This window comes from Capra hircus, chromosome 9, assembly GCF_001704415.2.
Source record: "Capra hircus breed San Clemente chromosome 9, ASM170441v1, whole genome shotgun sequence".
NCBI lineage: Eukaryota > Metazoa > Chordata > Mammalia > Artiodactyla > Bovidae > Capra > Capra hircus.
This window is the reverse complement of record NC_030816.1, coordinates 78,490,090-78,510,587: the sequence shown is the minus strand read 5'-3', so window position 1 is coordinate 78,510,587 and position 20,498 is coordinate 78,490,090. Positions and strand designations below refer to the sequence as shown.

The 20,498-nt window shown below is 47.1% G+C and overlaps 1 protein-coding gene across 1 annotated transcript in view; it reads left to right on the top strand.

Annotated features, from left to right (window-relative positions):
• CNKSR3 (CNKSR family member 3) overlaps positions 549-20,498 on the top strand; it is a 105,019-nt gene continuing 85,069 nt past the window's right edge. Inside the window, exon 1 of the mRNA XM_018053391.1 lies at positions 549-726. Coding sequence (XP_017908880.1) covers positions 675-726 — 52 coding nt within the window. The 5' untranslated portion in view covers positions 549-674. The remainder of the gene's footprint in view (positions 727-20,498) is intronic.

The window sequence follows — 20,498 nt, the reverse complement described above, 5'->3', positions numbered from 1 at the left end:
CCCCCTCCCACGAGTTTCGCCGGGTGTCCGGCCCCGCCCCCTGTTTTATTCCGCGCTCGCCACCGGGAGCTGGAACTTTGTAACCCGAGCGCGCGAGCTCTGCGCTCCTCCCCGCCCCGGTGCGGCCCTCCCGGGAGGAGCAGGAGTTGGGACCTGCGGGCGGGAAGGCTCGGGACGCCGGCGCACGAGGATCGGGGACCCCGGAGAGCTCAGCCGCCCAGAGGAGGAGCTGGACTGGGAGCCGAGCGCGCGGCCCGAGAACCGGAGGCAGCGGTCCCGGCCCGGGGGCGCAGAGGGGCGGCCGAAAGGTCCCGCGCTCGGAACTGAGGCCCGGGGAATGTGGACTCCCTGCCCCGCGTTCCCGCAGCGCCCGTAGCCTAGGAGCGGCAGCTGTGTCTGGAGTCCCGGCGGCGGCGGCGGCCGCGGGGGACGAGGAGGAGGAGCTGCAGCTGGACGGTGGCAGCCGGAGGAGGAGCCGCGCCGCTGTCCCGTGCGCCGGGGAGCGGGCCGCGCCGCCCGGGCCGCGCCGCGCTGGGATGCCCCGCTGACGGCGGCGGCCATGCAGCCTTGACAGGGCGCTCGGGCTCGGGGACCGGCCGCGGGGCGCGCCGTCCCGGGAGGGCAGCAGGACTTCACCGCCGACTCCAGCCCCGCTGGGTGCCCGGCCCTCCACGATGGAACCGGTGACCAAGTGGAGCCCCAAGCAAGTGGTGGACTGGACTAGAGGTAAGCGAGCCTGGGGGTCCCCCGGCGTCTCCAGCCCGGGGGATCGGGCCGGCGGGGAGCTGGGATCGGGGGTGGGGGGGTGGCGCTCAGCCCCTTCTGCAGGCGAGAAGCTTTGAGAGCGCAGCGCGGTGAGCCTGCAAACTTCTCTGCGCCTGTCGTTCTGGTGCCCGCTTTCGGGGATGCGGGTTGTGGCCAGCCGAGGGGAGCCTCATCTTTAAACCCGGGGAGTACGGGTGGCCTCTGAGGATGAGGGTTGGGGGCGCGGATGTCGGGCCGGGGCGCCCGCCCTGCCCTACCGGGGTGCGGTGCCCCGAGGCCCGGCTGCCCACCCGGGAGCGCAGAAGCACAAGGCGCCTTTGTGTGGGTGACTCCCCTCGGACCTCGTAAAAACGCCGCCTGCCCAGAGCAGTTCGCAGCGTGAAGAGGCGGTTGGACAGGTACGGGGAGACTCCGGCGGCCCGGCGAGCCTCTCTGTTTTTGTTGGAGAAGGAGCCGGGGCAGCACCGGAGCCAACACTGAGGCATTCGCGCCGGCGAGAAGCCTGGAGCCAGACTCCCCGGGACTCGGTGACTTTTGCTCCGGAAAGGCGCCAGTACCCCCCGCTGGCGCCGCAGTCTTAGGCCACATCTAAACCCTGTGAAGAAGTCTGCTTGGAACCATTATCCTGAGTTACGCCGTCTTTGGGGACGAGGACAGGCCGTGGGTTGAAGAGGCCGCGGGTGCTGGACCGAGGCTGGGGGCTTGGACTCTGAGCTGTCCCTCTTGCTGTTAAGTACCTCCCACGATTTCGAAGCAAAAGTGACAGAGGTTCTTCAAGGCTCTACGAATCCTTTCAAGAGAATGGGTCCGCCAAGAACAACCCGTGTTTTCGTGGGTTCCACACCCCCCGCCCAGCTCAGCATCTGTCTGTGTCAAGTTACTATTTTGTTTTCTTTCTTCTATCTGCTCTTTCAGGTGAGGAATGGTGTCCTTTCTCAATAATAATAACTAGAATTGTGTAGCGCTTTACAGTTGGCTAAGAGCTCTGTCTCTGTTATTGCCCTTGGTCATCCGTAAGCCCGAGAGGTAGGTAACGCGGGTAAGATCAGGTCATCTTTCTAACTGTCTCACCCATGGCTGCAGCATCTCCAACACTGGTCATTTCTGCATCTCATTTCTCCCGCCTGCCGAATACACACAGACCATGTGCAATGGGGTGTCCCAGACGTGTGGGAGATGTGGGGTGTCAGTGGGGGGCATCTCTGACCATTCATTCTGGGAGAAGGGACAGGATACACTCTCTCCTGAAAAGAGGTTTGTCCAGGGACCAAAGTTTTGGGGGCTCTTACTTAAAGCGAAGATGAAAACACCAAATACTTCTATGTGGAGTAATGTGTAACTAACAATGTCCGTGCTTGATATAAAACATAGAATCTGTAGAGACCCAGATGCTATTTTGAAATGGGATGTGTTCCCCTATCCAAGATACTACTAGGTCCCTTGTCTAGCAACTTGTCTGGTCTGAGTTGGTTGATCTATTTTACCAGTGTGTCCATCAGAGAAGCAACCTAGAAAACTGATGACATCAGTTTTTGATCTGGAGAGCTCCTCTGTCTAATATGGTAGCTAGTAGTCACTCATGGGCCTTGGGCTCTTGACATATGGCTGGTCCGAATTGCCCTGTGCTCTAAGTGTGGAATACACTCTAGGGTGAAAACAGCATATAAGCTATCTCATTACTAGTTTTTTTTAATAGTTATTACATGTTGATAGTATTTTGACATTGGGGGTAAATAAAGTTTATTACTAAAGTTAATTTCACCTGTGTATTTTTACCCTCTGAAAGGTGGCTCCTGAAAAATGTAAAGTTACACAAGCGGCTGACTTGTGCAGCTCCCATTATATTTCTGTGGATAGTGTTGCGCCAGAGTGAAAGAAAGGGTTAAACTTACCACTCTTTGGCTTTCCTGAGCAGTTGCCAGCCTACCTGATAATGTACAACCAGAAAAGTGGTAACAGGCACACAGGGGTATTTTGGAGTGAGGTCTTCACACCCTCAAGATTTTTGCCTTTTTTTTTTGATCCCCCTTGGGATTAGGAGAGAAGTATAAGTTAACAATCTGTTATGCTTGTTTAGCATTTAAAAGAGAGAGCAGATTAAACTGCTTTTGGGCTCCTCCTGCCTTGACATTGTGACTTAGTGGAGACCGCTCTCACTGAGGGAAGGTTTCCTATTGGCCCGCAAGAGCAGTTATGGGTGGTTCAGTTTTCAGTGTCTTGATGTCTGGAGCATTGGGTGCTGATTAGGGTACATACCTGTGGCTACCATGTGGCAACTTTATACAAAATGCTTATGTCCTTTAGACCCTTAGGTGCAGCCCCATAGTGACCTGGATACTTTCTGTGTTAGAATCTAGAAAAGATAAAAAGAGCAAGTGTGTAGCCAACTCTTAGACAAGAGGCTACATTCTCCCAAATTGCGTGACACATTACTTGAATATTTCTCAAGAGTCATGATGTGAAAGTATTGACTTTTTAATGAACTGTTGGCTTATGCGAACTTGTTTGCTTATAGGACTATTTTTAGCTGTCTTTGTTAACCTTTCTACCCAACCCCCATTTTATAAATACATCCTACTGATAAGCAGCTCTTCGTGTAGACTTTACCACTCTTGGCATCTTATGATTGTGGTAGCGGTGATGGTGAACACTGGTGAAAGCCTTAGATTTAAAACTGTCTAAATCCAACCAGAATCTATAGCTTGCTTTCATGCTGATGTTATTAGGCAGATGCATACATTAGGAAAAAGGTTGATGTCTACAGAATGAAGTAATTCATTTGGTTTTTATTATTGTTACTATTTTTATTTGTTAATCGCTAGCACTACCGGAGAAGGCAATGGCACCCCACTCCAGTACTCTTGCCTGGAAAATCCATGGACGGAGGAGCCTGGTGGGCTGCAGTCCATGGAGTCGCTAAGAGTCGGACAGGACTGAGCGACTTCACTTTCACTTTTCACTTTCATGCATTGGAGAAGGAAATGGCAACCCACTCCAGTGTTCTTGCCTTGAGAATCCCGGGGACTGGGGAGCCTGGTGGGCTGCCTTCTGTGGGGTCGCACAGAGTCGGACACGACTGAGGCGACTTAGCAGCAGCAGCAGCAGCACTACCACCACCAGTGTTGCAATATTAGTAGTGAAGTGAAACGAAACGAAAGTGTTAGTCGCTCAGTCATGTCTGACTCTTTGCACACCCATGGACTGTAGTCCCCCAGGCTCCTCTGTCCATGGAATTCTCCAGGCGAGAGTATTGGCGTGGGTTACCAGTCCATTGTCCAGGGGATCTTCCCAAGCCAGGGATCGAACCTGGGTCTTCCGCACTGCAGGCAGATTCTTGACCTTCTGAGCCACCAGCGGAACTGTACCATGATATTAGTAGATCCTCAGTGAGTATTAGCGCAGGTCTAAGCATTGTATATATGTTAGCTCACTTAAATACGCAAGCACCCTTTGAGGCAGGAGCTGTCATTTCCATTTTGCACTTGAGAACACCGAGGCGCAGGCAAGTTAAGTAGCCTGACCATTGGCACACAGCTGAGAAGTGTTTGGCCACAGACGGGTGGGCTTTGTTTCCTTCCGTCTTCTCAGGAGGTTCTTCCCAGGGTCACCCGTAGAGGACTGGCAGCATCTTTACCACACTGATAAGGAGACCATCAGAAGCCCCACCATGAGTCCTCTATCATGTGTTAATGCAGGAGCCTCATCTGCTGTGTGTGTCTTATTCTCCCTATTCTGTATGTGTCAGGAAAGTTATTTGTAAGTCATATCAATTCATCGTTTCATGGCACCATGCCTGCCAGATGATTTGGTAAAGGATTTTGCAAAGCAAATGAACTTTTATAACCTGTATCAGGCAAGAAAAAGGTCAGCTCTGTGTAACAGAAAACCCAGTTTTTGGTGGACTAACCAAATGAGTTTTGTTTTTTCCTTGTAAAAGAAGTCTGGGGATAGGGAATTTAGGACTTCATGGGGGCTTCGTGGTGCCGTCAGGATCTCAGGCTCTTCGTCATCCTGGTTCCAGTTAGCTGGTTCTTCTTCCTTTAGCCTCTAGGGTTGCTGAAAAAGGAAGGTCCTTTTCTTTTGGCAGCCGTAGATCTACCATTTGGCCATGGGTCAAGAACTCTGCTTTATTCCAATTTCTTGCCAGTTCTATCTCCTGGACTCCAGCCATAGAGTTTTCTTAATCATAATAATAGAAAAACATTCATTGAAGCATTTATTATGTATCAGACAGTGGGCCACATACTTCATTTAGGCTTTTTCATTTCATCCTCAGAAAACTCAGAGAGGTGTATGAACCATTATTAACCCCTAGTAAAGACAAAGAAACTAAAGCAGAGAGAGGGAGTGTTTGGTCCCATGCTGATAGGCGATGATGCTCTAAATGCCTTTCTCTGCTCCATTATTTCATTACTTCTGCGGCTTATACCAGGTATTGGAACTTAGAGAGCAGGGGCTGTGAAATCAGACTCTGAGTGTGTATCCTGGTATCTGCTCTGCCTGTATGAGCTTATGTAAGCTCTTATATTACTACTCCTTGTTTTTATTGCTTCCTCTCCTCTTTTATCCTATAGCTCCAGGTCATAAATTGTTCTCTCTGAGAGGCCTTGTCTGTCAAAAGGTTGATTCTTACCATTCAGGGACACCAGTCGGTGTTGTGGAGATTTCTCTGCCAGGCACGCAGAGGACCCGGGGTGGGACTTGTAGCTGGTTAAGAAGGTTCTTGTTTCCTGGCCCCTCCTCCTCTGGCTTTTTCTAAGTTGATATTTTATTAAATTCTCTACATTTTATACTCATAACAATAGTGTTGCATCCTATCTGCAAAGTAAATTCTAGGTGTCGCTAAAGCTTAATTAAGAAGAGTAAACTAAAAATATTAGAAAAAAGCATATGAAAGACTATTAATTCATCTTAGGCAAATTTCTTTTAAAAATACTAAAATGCAGAAATAATAAAAAGTGACAAGACACACACAGATGCCCAGCAAGTATATGAAAAGATGCCCAACATCACTAATCAGGGGAAGAGTCTTAGTTTGCCATGTGATAATAGGTGCTTCTCGCCAATATCCTGCACTCTCTTTGGGTAAATAAGTTCCAGTTGTATTTTCTCAACTGTTTTCTTGCAGTAAGTGGACTTCCAATGACCATGGCGTTAGGACTGGCCCTTGCTTTGGACTGTGGACCCCTGTCTGGCGCCTAGTCCAAGACTCGTGGCTCCCGCATCACCCGGGAGCTTGTTAGAGATGCAGAAGCTACAAGCCTGCTGACTCAGAATCTGCATTTTAACAAGAGGCCCTGGTGATCTGTGTGCTCAATGCGGCTGGAGAGCTCTGTTCTAGCAGCCGCTGCAAACGGGTTTTCTCCCTTCGCTGGTAGGTCCTGCTGGTCTGATCGGACGGACTTGGGCTCCATCTGTTTCATTTAAGGTCCCCAGGGATGACACTTAACTTCAGGGTGCTTGACTTGGCCACTAATTAAAGCAGAAAAGCAATCTTAGGGTGTGTGTTTATGTTTATAAGCACCACCTAGCAACAGCATCAGGTGCTTCTCCGCAAACTGAATGAGACATTTCTCTTGAGCTTTCTTCCATATTTCTTGGGACGTGAAGTGTTCTCATAACAACATTTTTTTCCTAGTTTTTTTTTTTTTTTTTTAAAGATAAGCAGTAGGAAGGGCGTCAGGGGGTGGCCGTGGGTGTGTATGGTTGAAGTGTGCTCTTAAGATCCTCAGGTGGATTCAGGAGGATGAGATGGCCTTTTAGCCAATCACTGGCCGTACTGTCTGCTACTGCACCAGGTTCACCAAACTTAGATGATTTTGAAGGGAGACTTCTTCGTTGCTGGAAAATGACACTGAATGTCATTTCAGGGCAGGTCTCAAAATTTGGAAGCACATTGAGGCTGGGTGTCTGAGCTCTGTGATGGTGGAGATTGTTCACACCGCACCTGCACGCCTCCCTTTTGCGTTCACATCATTGCGGAAAGCTGCGGGCGCTTCTCTGTTCTGTCTCGCTGCTTCTGTGTCATCACCATCTTGCTGTTTGTCCGTTCCTAGCTTGTGTTCCAGCTCCGGGACATCCGTGTTCTTACCTCTTTTTCCTCTTTGCTCTCATTTCGTGAGGTTTCTGGGGTTTTCACCCGTGGTTTAGCCATTAGCTGGGCTTTCAACCAGGTTTTATTTACCCGAGCTCGTCCATATTTGTGCTCATCTGATATTTTCGCAAGCCCCAGGGGGGCACAGTGAAGGTATCCCTCTACCATAGATGAGGAGAGAGGCTTCAGACGTGGCATGAGTTGTCCCAGGTCAGAAGGCCAGACTCCACAGACTTCTGGTTCTCTTGTTTTGGGCAGCCCCTGTGCCTCCTCTGGTCAAGATGGTGCTTTCTGTTCTCTCTCCATCAACAAGTGATGGGAGGGGCAACTTCAAAGAACTTTGGACTTTTGTATTTCCTGAGGATCCCTTCAAGGTTTCTACTCTTGGGATACATTCCTTTTCTTTCTCTTTCCTTCTTTCTTTTTTTATTTCACAGCTTGAGCAGAACTCTACGTATTTTGGACCTGAGCTTTTAGCATTTGAGACTCTTCTTGCCAGTTACTTATTTTTATTGTAGTTTGTTGACTATGTTGTATTGTTTCCGAACGCAGCTCTGTAATAGAATGAATCATTTCACTTTTTGATTCTCTTAATCTGTTTTTTATTTTATTTTGAGTGTCATATGATAGTTTTCTTTTTGTCTGCTACAGTTAACATTTCTATTTGATGGAACCACATCCATCAATCTGTCCATACATTTAACTTTCTTCAATAGCACCTGTGATTTTTATGGCTTCATTTCCTGCTTGCCTTTGATTCGTCACAGCTTTTTCATTGTAACTGCTATGGGAGAGACTAGGCCTGGTGAATTATATGCATGGTTTGGAATAAAATAGAGCTGGATTCAGATTCTGTATTTGACAGTAACTGATTTGAAAACTTGGGTAAGTATCTTGTCTTCCCTAAACTTGCCTGAGTTTTCTTATCTGTGAAATGGGACTGCTAATTAACTTAGTGTTTTTGTTAGAATTAAAAGAGGTAACGTAAAGAAAGCATTTTGCATAATGTATGGCATATATGTGTTCACAAACTCGTTATTGATTAATTCATAATAACTCCAAGTTAATATGTACTATAATTGAGTTATTATCGCTTAAATATTTTATTCTGTTGTGACTGATCGTCATCTTTCACGCTTACTAATAATTTATGACAGTTCCATCCTCCTCTGTGTTGATAGGTAGGTGGTAAGTTAGCTTCACTCTCTGCCTTCTCCTCATTATTTCCTTGGGCACTTTTCTCTCACTTCCTTTGGGCACCTTGTGTGTCCTGTAGGGGGCTTCCCAGGTAGCTTAGTGGTAAAGAAGCTATGTGCCAATGCAGGGGCACAGGAGGTGCGGGTTCGATCCCTGGGTTGGGAAGATCCCTTGGAGGAGGAAGTGGCGGCCCACTCCAGGATTCTTGTCTGGAAAATCCTGTGGACAGATGAGCCTGGTGAGCTGCAATCCAAGGGGTTGCAAAGAGTTGGTCGCGACTGAAAATTGAGCACATGTCCTGTGGGAAGGTGATACCATGGAAAGGTTTAGTCGTGGCTGCCTTGGAGAGAGCTCAGGAAGAACACTTTCCTTGATGTCAAATTCCATGCTGAGTAAAAAGAGAATTTTTTTCATTCAGCAGCTGATTGCTGAGGACCTACTAAGTTCCAGGCATTGTGGAACTTAGCACCTCCAGGTCCAGGCGCTGGAGATCCATCTGTGTTTTAGGTGCAGGGGTCCAGCTGGGTGCCTGCTTTAATGGGGCAGAAGTAGGGATGACAAGCAACAGTTACAAAACCACCACCCAAACAAGCAGATGCTGCTGCTGCTGCTGCTGCTGAGTTGCTTCAGTCGTGCCCGACTCTGTGTGACCCCATGGAGAGCAGCCCACCAGGCTCCTCCACCCGGGGGATTTTCCAGGCAAGAGTACTGGAGTGGGGTGCCATTGCCTTCTCTGAACAAAGCAGATGAACAAGAAAATAGCCAGTCGTGATCAGAGAGGTGAAGGAACATGACTGATTGGTAGGCTTCTTTGGTTGGTGTCTCCCTCTGAGAAGATGATACTTGGGTATGAAAGGCAAGAAGGAACTAGTCACTGGAAAATTAGGGGGAGCACCATTGTAGGCCAAGGGACAGTCAGTGCAAAGGCCCTGAGGTGCAAATGAACTTGGAGCCTTTGAAGAATGGAAGCACAGTGGAGTCATGAAGAGCAAAGACAGTGGGGCTGTGCTGGATGTGGTTGGGGTGAGAGAGAGACACAATGGTCAGATCATGGAGGGTCTTACAGGTCTTAGGCATTTGCAATATTTTCTAGTTACTGTGGAGGGCAGGGGAGTGACATGATCTGATCTGGATTCTCGAGGCAGAAGTGAGTTTAGGGAGCCCTGCTGGAAGGCACTGCGATATTCTGGAGATAATATTATTACTATATTGGGTGAAGGTATTGCTGACTCCAGCATCTGAGAAGCCAAGGTCTAGGTACTGTTGGTTCACTGGTAACATCACATCGGATAATATAAAAATTATCTTTGAAGTTGGGATGTAGATTCTTTTTTTTTTTCCTTTCTCTGCCAGGGTTAGGAGCTCCCCTCTGCTCCCCGCATCCTGATTACTCTCTTGTCATTTAAAAGGGAGGTGCAGCCCTCCTCTCTGCGTTCACATGCTTCGTTCACGTCATTGTTTTCTTCTGGCACATTTTGCTGGGAGCTACAGTTTCTGAGGCTGTTTATCCATCTATGAATAGGGTTTTTGTGAAAGTGGACTTAGCCTAGTTTGTTTTCTTTGACATCAAATGACTGAACAGTTTTTAACCTGGGATCAGGAGGGCAGAGGCAGTTGTGTTTACTAGAGCAAAACAGTTCCTTAGGATTCAGTAGGTTATAAAAATCAGAAAGCTTTTTGTATGAAAACTTGAAAATAGTTGAGTCAAAGGAGCTGGTCAACAGATCTAATGGAAAATATTTTGCTCTACTAAAAGACTATCATAATTTTACTTTAGAAAATTGAGTCACCATAGTTTTGATTGAGCAGTGGGTATTTTGAGAAATTTTCAACAGGTGAGAGTTGGACACTGGAGAAGGAAATGGCAGTCCACTCCAGTACTATTGCTTGGAAAATCCCATGGACAGAGGAGCCTGGTAGGCTACAGTCCATGGGGTCGCAAAGAGTCGGACACGACTGAGCCTTCTTTGGGGTATGGGTTGAACACATTTTTTTTTTTTTTCAAACCACAGTGCATCACTTATCAACAGGGAAGGAGTGAGTGGGAGAGAACTGAAGGTCAGTAGGTTTATACTGAGGCTTCCCTAGTAGCTCAGCTGGTAAAGAATCCACCTGCAATGCAGGAGACCCCAGTTTGATCCCTGGGTCAGGAAGATTTCCTGGACAAGGGATAGGCTACCCACTCCAGTATTCTTGGGCTTCCCTGGTGGCTTAGATGGTAAAGAATCTGCCTGTAATGCAGGAGACTCAGGTTTGATCCCTGGGTTGGGAAGATCCTCTAGAGAAGGGCACAGCAACCCACTCCAGTATTCTTGCCTGGAGAATCCCATGGACAGAAGAGCCTGGCAGGCTGTGGTCCGTAGCGTTGCAATGAGTTGGGCCCGACTGAAGCGACTTAGCACAGCAGCACAGGCTGACATTAGAATAACCTAGAAGCTTTGCCTTGCACACCTGATGTCAGCCCCACACCTTTAAGGAGGGTATCTCTCAGGCTTTTAGAGGAAACCCCCTCTGTGTCATCAGTCAGAAAAGGCGGCGAGCATGACCGTATGAATCATGCCTTCCTGAGGAAGACCTTTTAGTGAAAGGAAATATTCTATTTCCTATTTTCAGAGATTTGCAGCAGACGGGAAATTCAGAAGTTTGGGGTTTAGGAGTGGATGTGTGTGTACGTGAGTGAGTGTGTGTTTATGTGTTTCTAACTTTAACCTATGTTAATTGAACAGACTTTTGTGTTCTGAGTAGTTTTATATTACCATGTCTTGGAGAGAATCAAGTCAAAAGTCTACCTGGAATATGACCTTTGAAACAGGAAAACTAGCTCACTGTGTAGAGTGGGACCAGACTTCACGAAGCATCATTGATACCGTCAGCACCATCTTAGCATGGATTTCAACTGGAGTCTTAAACTCACTGTAAGCAGATGACACAGCTGTGAGTAGAGTTTATGAAAATGACTGTCTATACCAGAAGCTAAAATTGTTGGTAATAAGAATTAAATAAAAAACACAAATACTCCTTGCTAGTTAGACATGAAGTGTTGATGGTATGAAGTGATTTGGTTACAAGCATGCTAGGCATTTTCATACTGTTGCTCAATCTACTGCACAATTGCACTCATCTCACATGCTAGCAAAGTAATGTTCAAAATTCCCCAAGCCAGACTTCAACAGTACGTGAACTGTGAACTTCCAGATGTTCAAGCTGGATTTAGAAAAGGCAGAGGAACCAGAGACCAAATTGCCAACATCTGCTGGATCATCGAAAAAGCAAGAGAGTTCCAGAAAAACATCTATTTCTGCTTTATTGACTATGCCAAAGCCTTTGGCGGTGTGGATCACAACAAACAGTGGAAAATTCTGAAAGAGATGGGAATACCAGACCACCTGACCTGCCTCTTGAGAAATCTGTATGCAGGTCAGGAAGCAACCTGGACATGTAACAACAGACTGGTTCCAGATAGGGAAAGGAGTACGTCAAGGCTGTATACTGTCACCCTGCTTATTTAACTTCTATGCAGAGTACATCATGAGAAACGCTGGGCTGGAAGAAGCACAAGCTGGAATCAAGATTGCCGGGAGAAATATCAATAACCTTAGATATGCAGATGACACCACCCTTATGGCAGAGAGTGAAGAAGAACTAAAGAGCCTCTTGATGAAAGTGAAAGTGGAGAGTGAAAAAGTTGGCTTAAAACTCAACGTTCAGAAAATGAAGATCATGGCATCTGGTCCCATCATTTCATTGCAAATAGAGGAGGAAACAGTGGAAACAGTGAGAGACTTTTTTTTGGGGGGCTCCAAAATCACTGCACATGGTGACTGCAGCCATGAAATTAAAAGATGCTTACTCCTTGGAAGGAAAGTTATGACCAACCTAGATAGCATATTCAAAAGCAGAGACATTACTTTGCCAACAAAGATCGTCTAGTCAAAGCTATGATTTTTCCAGTAGTCATGTATGGATGTGAGAGTTGGACTATAAAGAAAGCTGAGCACAGAAGAATTGATGCTTTTGAACTGTGGTGTTGGAGAAGACTCTTGAGAGTCCCTTGGACTGCAAGGAGATCTAACCAGTCCATCCTAAAGGAAATCAGTCCTGAATATTCATTGGAAGGACTGATGTTGAAGCTGCAACTCCAATACTTTGGCCACCTGATGCGAAGAACTGACTCATTGGAAAAGACCCTGAGGCTGGGAAAGATTGAAGGCTGGAGGAGAGGGGGATGACAGAGGATGAGATGGTTAGATAGTATCACCGACTCAATGGACATGAGTTTGAGTAAACTCCGGGAGATGGTGATGGACAAGGAGGCCTGGAGTGTTGTGGTCCATGGGGTCACAAAGAGTCAGACTTGACTGAATGACTGAACTGAACCCCTCAGCCAGGTTTAAGAATCTCATCTAAAGCTGATATGCAAAGAAAGACTCTTTTTGGAGGTGGAGAAACACTAATTCTTACTTGTGCTTACTCGCTCAGTCTTGTTCGACTCTTTGGGACCCCATGGACTGTTGCCCACCAGGCTTCTCTGTCTATGGGATTTCCCAGGCAAGAATACTGGAATGGGTTTCCATTTACTATTCCAGGGCATTTTCCCAACCCAGGGATCGAACCCGGGTCTCCTGCTTGGCCGGCAGAGTCTTTACCACTGGGCCACTTAGTTGGGCTACTTAATGAGCACCTGTAAATCTGTGACAATTGTCCCTGGTTCCTGACATTTGCAAGAAGTAAGCATAATGTGGCTCAATGTCTTGTCACCACTGCTCTTGAACTTTCTTTTTTTTTTTTTTTCTTTTTTAGTGTTTCCAAACTGCAATCTACTTTTTGTTTTAAACAAGTGTATATAAATATAAATATAAATAAAAGCTGGATCCTGTTTTAATTTAATTAAGTGTAAGTTTAAAAAAAAATTTAGTGAAGTATAGTTGATTTGCAAATTTCTACTGTACAGCAGAGTGATTCAGGTATATGTATATATACATTTTTTTCATATTCTTTTCCATTCAGGTTTATCACAGGATATTGAGTATAATTTCCAGTGCTATATAGTAGGGCCTGGTTGCTTATCCATTCGCCTTCCCTTTTCAACATCAGAGCTTAGACATGTAAATTCTCAGGCCCTATCTGAGACTCACAGATTCAGAGATTCTGGGTGTGGAATGTGGGAAGCTCTGTTTTAACCAATCTGTCAGTGATTCTGGTGCTGGCTAAAATTTGAGAACCACCGATGTGTATCACTTGTGTGGAACCATAAATGATGTTTGTGAGACCATCCTCCATAATTCTTGTCTCCAGTTGGTTTTCAGCTAGCACATAACAGTTGATTAGGAAAGAGAACTTTTCTAGTAGGGACCGTTGTTACGTATTTTGGTAGGTGCATCAATGCAACGAGGTCTGTAAGCATCCTTTCCACAGAGTGGGCAGGGAAGGGTTAAAGCCTTTGCACCTCTGGGCTCCTAGCCAGTTGCACCACCCCAGGCTCAGGGGATCCTTTGGTTGCATACCTCACCCAGGTGAGTGTTCAGCCCCAGGTAAACACAGAATGAGTGGAATGTTTTACGGTCAGACAGCACCTGTTTAGGTTTTTGTGTGGGATTTCCAGGCCTGGTACTCAGGCAGGAGCAGAATGTGACACCTCCTCCCCCATTGCACTTTGAGGGAGAGAGGATAGTTTTTCTGTTTTATTGAGCACTCTGGCTTTGAACAAGCCATGTAGTTGTAAAGGGCAGGGAGGGAAAGAAAAGGCAGAAACCACTGGCAAACATGCTGCAGTCCAAGGTGAAAAGCTCTTTTGTTTTAGTCCATGGACTGGAGTCAGTGCAGGTGGAGTTTGAGAGCCCCCTCCTGCAGTTGACAAAGGCCAAGAGAATCCAGAAGTGAAAAGCTGCTACAGAGGTGAACCCTGAGGACCAGAGGTGGTGCTGAGATTTGCAACAAGAGCTACAGACTTAGATGCTGATAGGGGCCTGGAGGCAATGTCAGAGGTTGAAATGTGGGGGCAAGTGAGCAACAGGGAGTGGTGGAGACTGTGGCAAACCCCAAGATATGTGTGCTACACAGTCTCTGCTGACCACGAACCCAGTTCCCAGAATCTTCTGAGTTTTGTTGTTCTTTTTGTTTTCGAATGAAGCTGGCTGTCTGGCTTTATTTGTGTCGTTTTCTAGTTTTTAGGAATCTGTCAACGGTTTTTTTTTTTTTTTTTTTTTTGGTATGGGCTATGGGCTAGTGTGTTGATTCTCCTGCAGATAGCTGTGTGTGCATACTCAGTCACTCAGTTGTGTCTGACTCTTCGTGATCCCATGGACTATAGTCCTCCAGGCTCCTCTGTCTATGGAACTTCCCACACAAGAATACCGAAGTGGGTTGCCTTTTCCTACTCCAGAAGATCTTCCCTACCCAGGGACTGAACCCACGTCTCCTCCATTGGCAGGTGGATTCTTTAGCACTGAGCCATCTGGGAAGCCTGTGGACAGTTGTGGTCAGATGTTAATTGTCTTAGAAGAAGACTTATAAGATGTGGATACACTTAGCTATATAGCAGTCCATTAACTATTTAGCAAATCTGTTATCTTTAATTTCATTTTGCTACTTAACGAGTTCTCTTATTCCTAGTATTGTAATATGTAATTCCCTACAAGTATTATTAAGCCAGAAATACCGATGCCTTGATGAACTCAGCAGACCATTGACTGCTACTCTTCAGTGTGAAAACAGGAATTTGGCTTCTCTTGATTGAGTTTACTTTGCCACTGGGTTTGTGGTATTGGTGCCCGATAGGAAGTGTTTCTGTTTGTACAGTAAGATTTTATGTATCAAATAAAACAAATGCCCTGAAATAAGGCATTTGCTCCTAACTTCTCTGCTGGCTTTTGTGGTCGTGTTTGAAAAGGCACCAGTCTACTCAAGGTCTTCCTGTCTTCCTGGAGTGCTGAGTTGGGAGACAAACAGGAAAAGCAGTAGTGTCAGTGGTCACACTGGGGTAGTACTCACCCCAAAATGCAATCCACAAAACTTCATGACAAAGATTTCAGGGTATTTCAGCGTTCCAGCTTGCTTTGTAAGGGAACAGTTCATCTGTAAAGGAACAGTGTATGTATGTGTGTATAAACACACACATAAATGTGAGTATACAGGCTGTATTTATATAAATACATACACATATGCATTATGGATCATCTTTTGTTAAACTTTCATTACGTGTTTATTTCTACTATTTTTCCGTTTTGAAAATTTAAAATGAAAAAAAAATATAGATTTCCTTTTTGGTACCGGTTCCTCTGCTTCATGCAAGGAACAGAAAGACCAGTTATAAACGACAGTTTGAGAGCCACTGGCCTTTAGGAAGTTTGTTCTTAGTTCAGTGGATAATGGAGAAGTAATACAGGGGTTTGAAAGGAGGCGTATTGCTGGCAGAATTGTGGGATGTTGGGGGGTGGGGGTGGGCTTTGGACGGAGGAGTGGTTGGAGTCTGAGACCAGCTCCAGGAGGCATTTGATCTGGCCTCTTGGGGAGAGTTGAAGAGGCCTGTGTAAGAGCAGGGGTCTTGAGGGGGGTGGGAGGAAGGGCTGCTGAGAGAGGCATGGCCCACGGGCGGTCCTGAAGCCTTGGCAGGGTTGCTCTTGGGGGTGGAGAGGAGGGGACCATTTGTGTCTCCCTGCCTTAGCATGGCAGTGCCACCCTGGAGTCTGTGGAATTCTGGGAAGAGCTGCTTTGCGGGTTTGGGAGTGAGCGCACCTTACAGGGACCAACCTCAGAAGACGTTCTGGTTTGTAGAGGAGACATCTTTTGCACGGGACCAGCATCTTGCATGATTCAAACACTCTGGAAAACAGAGTGCCCTCTCTCACGGCGGCACTCTGATCATCTCATGTTTTAATGAGGTGTAAATATCATGCAGATTGGCACACGGAATGTGTTAAAATAGGAGAGTGTTAGTGGAAATTTAGGTCCTCCACCTTGAGTGTGAAATGATGCAATACACATGAATTTGACACCCTGAATTATTTCGGTACGGCGCAGTCTAAGACATGGCACACGAAGTGAAGTAGAGAAGATTAGAGCCCTACAGGACAGCATGTCATGGAGATACACAGGCAGTGCTCAGTGCAAAAAATGCATTTAGAGTAATCCCTTCAGTCTTGTTCAACGCCTAGTGAGATCAGCGTTTCTGGCTGCCATTCCTGTGTGGGTTGAGGAGCCGGTTCCCTGGGATTAGTGGCCCCTTTGCATTACAGCGGCTGGAAGAGCACCAAGGGTGTGTAGGTCTTGACCAGGGCCTGGCACTCAAGGGGATGACAGGTCTGTCCTCAACAGGCGTGACATGACCTGTTTTCTTATTCGTCATTGGCTTTACCAGACCTCAGAAGTAGATATGATCTTTTCTGTGAGTTTCAGGTAAAGCTAATAGATTCCTTACTTAACAGGAACCACTGTAGTACGATGGGGCTTCCCTGGTGGCTCAGACGGTAAAGAATCTGCATGCAGTGTGGGAGACCCAGGTTTGATACCTGGGTTGGGAAGATCTCCCGGAGAAGGGAATGGCAACCCACTCCAGTATTCTTGCCTGGAGAATCCTTCTGGACAGAGAAGCCTAGCGGGTTATAGTCCGTGGGATCACAAAGAGTGGAACATGACTGAGCGACTAGCATCACCATAAAATGATAGGCGATCTCTCTTACAACATCTTGCCTGGTATTCTGCATGCCTGGCATTTCTTTTAAAATCTACTCCTTTCTCAGCTGTGACTTTTAAATGCTAACTGCCCTACCTGGTATTCTGAAATGATGCCACATGTCTTTCACATTAAGTGTAGCTCTGGAAATGAAGTTTGGATGAAGTAGTGTCACTAGGCCATGTTAAGAGAAATATAACCCTAACTCTTATGCATTTAACTTTTCCATCTGTTAACTCGAGTGCCCTGTTAGCTGGCACTTGCACCAGGCCTGGTGAGGGTAGCTAGTCACCAGGCAATCATTCAGCAGATTTGTATCGAGTGCCTACTCTGTACAGGCGCTATTCTGAGAGCTGAGGGTCCAGCAGTGAAAAGAAGAGAGTGTAGTTCCTGTCTTCCCGGAGCGGATGTTCTAACGGGGCAGACAGACAGTAAGTAAAACTTGTAGCACCTGGGTGTGGTACATGCTGCTGGCCAGGCCCATAGGTGGATGCAGAGGGAAGTCGTGGATATAGCGTTTGCTGGGATGACCAGGGGAAAGCTTTTGGTGGGCACCTCGGCTAAATAGGTGAAAGAATGTTCTTGGCAGAGGGAAGATGCTCTGAGACAGGCCAGGTCCTGGCATGTGGAGGGAGCGGGGAGGCCAGGGTGTCTCCAGCAGAGGGAGCCAGGAGGAAAGCAGCAAGAGATGAGGTCAGAGGAGAGGGGGCCCCACATCGTGCAGAGCCTTAGGGATCGTTGTGTATGCTTTGGCTCTAATTTGGCGTTTGAGGAGCCTTTGGAGGGTTTGGAGCCAAAGAGTGATATCAGACATACGTTTTAAGGTTACAGTGGTTGCTGTGTTGAGTCGACAGCAGTGAGCAAGCGGTGGGGATCAGGGAGCTAGCTGAAACACTGAGGTGGGCTTCCCTGGTGGATCAGTGATAAAGAATCCACCTGCCATTACAGGAGACACGGGTTCCATCCCTGGTCTGGGAAGATCCCACATGCCGTGGAGAAACTAAGCCTGGGCACCACAACTATTGAGCCTCTGCTCTAGAGCCCGGGAGCCACAACTCCTGAAGGCCGTGCACCCTGGAGCCCGTGCTTTGCAACAAGAGATGCCACTGCAATGAGGGGCCCTCTCACTGCAACCAGAGAGTAGCCCCTGCTCTCTGCAACTAGAGAAAGGCCTGTGCAGCAACAAAGACCTAGCATGGCCCCCAAATAGTAATACTGAAAAGAGACACTGGGGCCGTAATCATCTGAGAGATGATGCTGGGAGCCGGTGGGAGCTGTGGCCCCTCTGCAAGAGGTGGCCATGTCCTGGGTGTTCTGAAAGGCCAGTGGGTTTACCAAGAAATCGAGCAGTGGTATGAGAGAATACCCATGATGCTTTTGGTCTGGGGAGTTGGAAGGACAGAGTTGCTGTCCATGGAGAGGTGGGAGAGTGTGGGAGGAGGTGGTTAAGGGAGTATCTGGATTTGAAGTATCCAGTGCTTACTGGTTTGCTGAATGAAGCCAGTGGTTGGATGAGTGTGTGCATTAGTGGGGGAGCTTGGGACTAGAAAGACATTTGGTGGCCCCTGGGGTATACGTTGAATGTCGGAGAAGGAAATGACAACCCACTCCAGTGTTCTTGCCTGGAGAATCCCAGGGACAGAGGAGCCTGGTGGGGTCTATGGGGTCGCACAGAGTCGGACATGACTGAAGTGACTTAGCAGCAGCAGCAGGGGTATATGATGTGGTGTTAAAATCTCTGAGGCTGGATGTTATCACCCAGTGAGTGGACAGAGGGAGACAAGAGAAGAGAAGAAATCTGGGGTATCCCCACCTTTACAAGTCTGGAGGAGTTGAGCAACCAGCAAGTCGCTGCTGGTAAATAGAAGGACATTTGTGTGTGTGTGGAGGGATGATGTACAGGAAAGAGCGATCAGCTGGGCCCAGTACTGCTGGTGGGCCAATAAGGGGAGACTGAAAATTGACCAGAGTATTTAGTGTGTGGAAGATATTGGTGAACTTGACAGTTTTGGTGGGTTGATGGATGCAAAAGTCTGAATAAACTCAAGAGCAAACAGGAGAAGAGACACTGATGTCCCGAGAGACCACGTAGTGTTAAAGCAACTTCCCGAATGAATGCAGCACTGTTTTAGTCTCAGTATGACTTAAGGGCTGAATGCATTTTAATCGTTTAAAATCTGTAACAATCTTTTGGAATAGACGACTGCTTGGTAACTAGATATGTGATGAATTAAGACGTGTTTCGCCCTCCCTGAACTGGGTAACAGAACACCGTAGATTATGGAGTCTCTTAACTTTTAATACTAACAAAGCTATTCATTCACTGAATGACTGTGGACCAGTGGCTTCTATAGAGAAGAGTTATTCCACAGAAACTCTCTCTCTGCTTCATGCGTGCGTGTTCAGTCGTGTCCGACTTTTTTGTGGCCCCATGGACTGTAGCCTGCCAGGCTTCTCTGTCTATGGAATTTTCCAGACAAGAAGACTGGAGTGGGTAGCCATTTTCTCCTCCAGGGGATCTCCTCCCTGGGGATGGAACCTGTGTCTCTTGCATCACCTGCACTGGGAGGTGCATTCTTTACCACTGTACCTCCTGGGAATCCCTCTCTGCTCCATGTTTTTCCATATATATATATATATATATATATATGTGGGTTTTGTGTTATTCCATAGTTTACCCACTTAGGTAGAAAATGTTTATTATGGATGGACCCCAAACCTCGGAAGAATCCCTTGTTGCTGATACTCACCTTCATATAATATTTATATGAAATGTTTTGAATGCAGTGAAATCATGTATGAAAGTGAAAGTGAAGTCACTCAGTCGTGTCCGACTCTTTGCGACCCTATGGACTGCAGCCAAACAGGCTCCTCCATCCATGGGATATTTCAAGCAACAGTACTGGAGTGGGTTGCCAATTCCTCCTCCAGGAGATCTTCCTGAACCAGGGATTGAACCCGAGTCTCCCGTGTTGTAGGCAGATGCTTTACTGTCTGAGCCACCAGGGAAGTCCTGAAATCATGTATAAATGATGTTTATTACAGCCCAGAGGTGGAAGCCATTTGTTAGCAGGAAAACTGGTGCAAATAGAGATAAACCAGTCAACTTTAAATGTAAATCATCAAACATTCATCAAGCACCTATCCTGTCTCTAGTAGGTGCAGTGATGGGGTCCCTGTGTCTTTGGCATCTTCTGTTGAGTGGAGTTTACAGGCAAGCCCATAGGCACTTCAGCTCCAGGGCATCCTAGGAGTGCAGAGGAGTAATCGAGTGTTTGAACGGGCACAGCATGGAGGGCTCTTGGAGGAAGCCACATCCAAGTCCAGACCTGTAGGGTGAGCAGAAGGTAGCCAGGCCTAGAGGAGGGAGAAGGGGAAAGAAAGGAGGGGAAAGAGAGGTTTGGGAGAAAACTGGGTGACCAGAGAGACATGGCATTTACTTGCAACTGAAAGAACTTGATTGTGCTGGGTCTGTCCAGAAGTGCTGTGGAGAGAGATGAGCCTGGAGGAGTGATGTTTGTGGAGTGGGCTGCGTCCCCAGGGACCTGTTTATGCTTCTTAGCAGGTGGAACTCAACGGAGGACTTTATGTCTTGGAGTGGCTTTCCTTTGGGAAGAAGTGTGTCAAGTAGATGGGGAAACAATGGAAACTGTGACAGAATTTATTTTCTTGGGGTCCAAATCACTGCAGATGGTGACTGCAGCCATGAAATTAAATGATTCTTGCTCCTTGAAGAATAGCTATGGCAAACCTAGACAGCATATTAGAGAG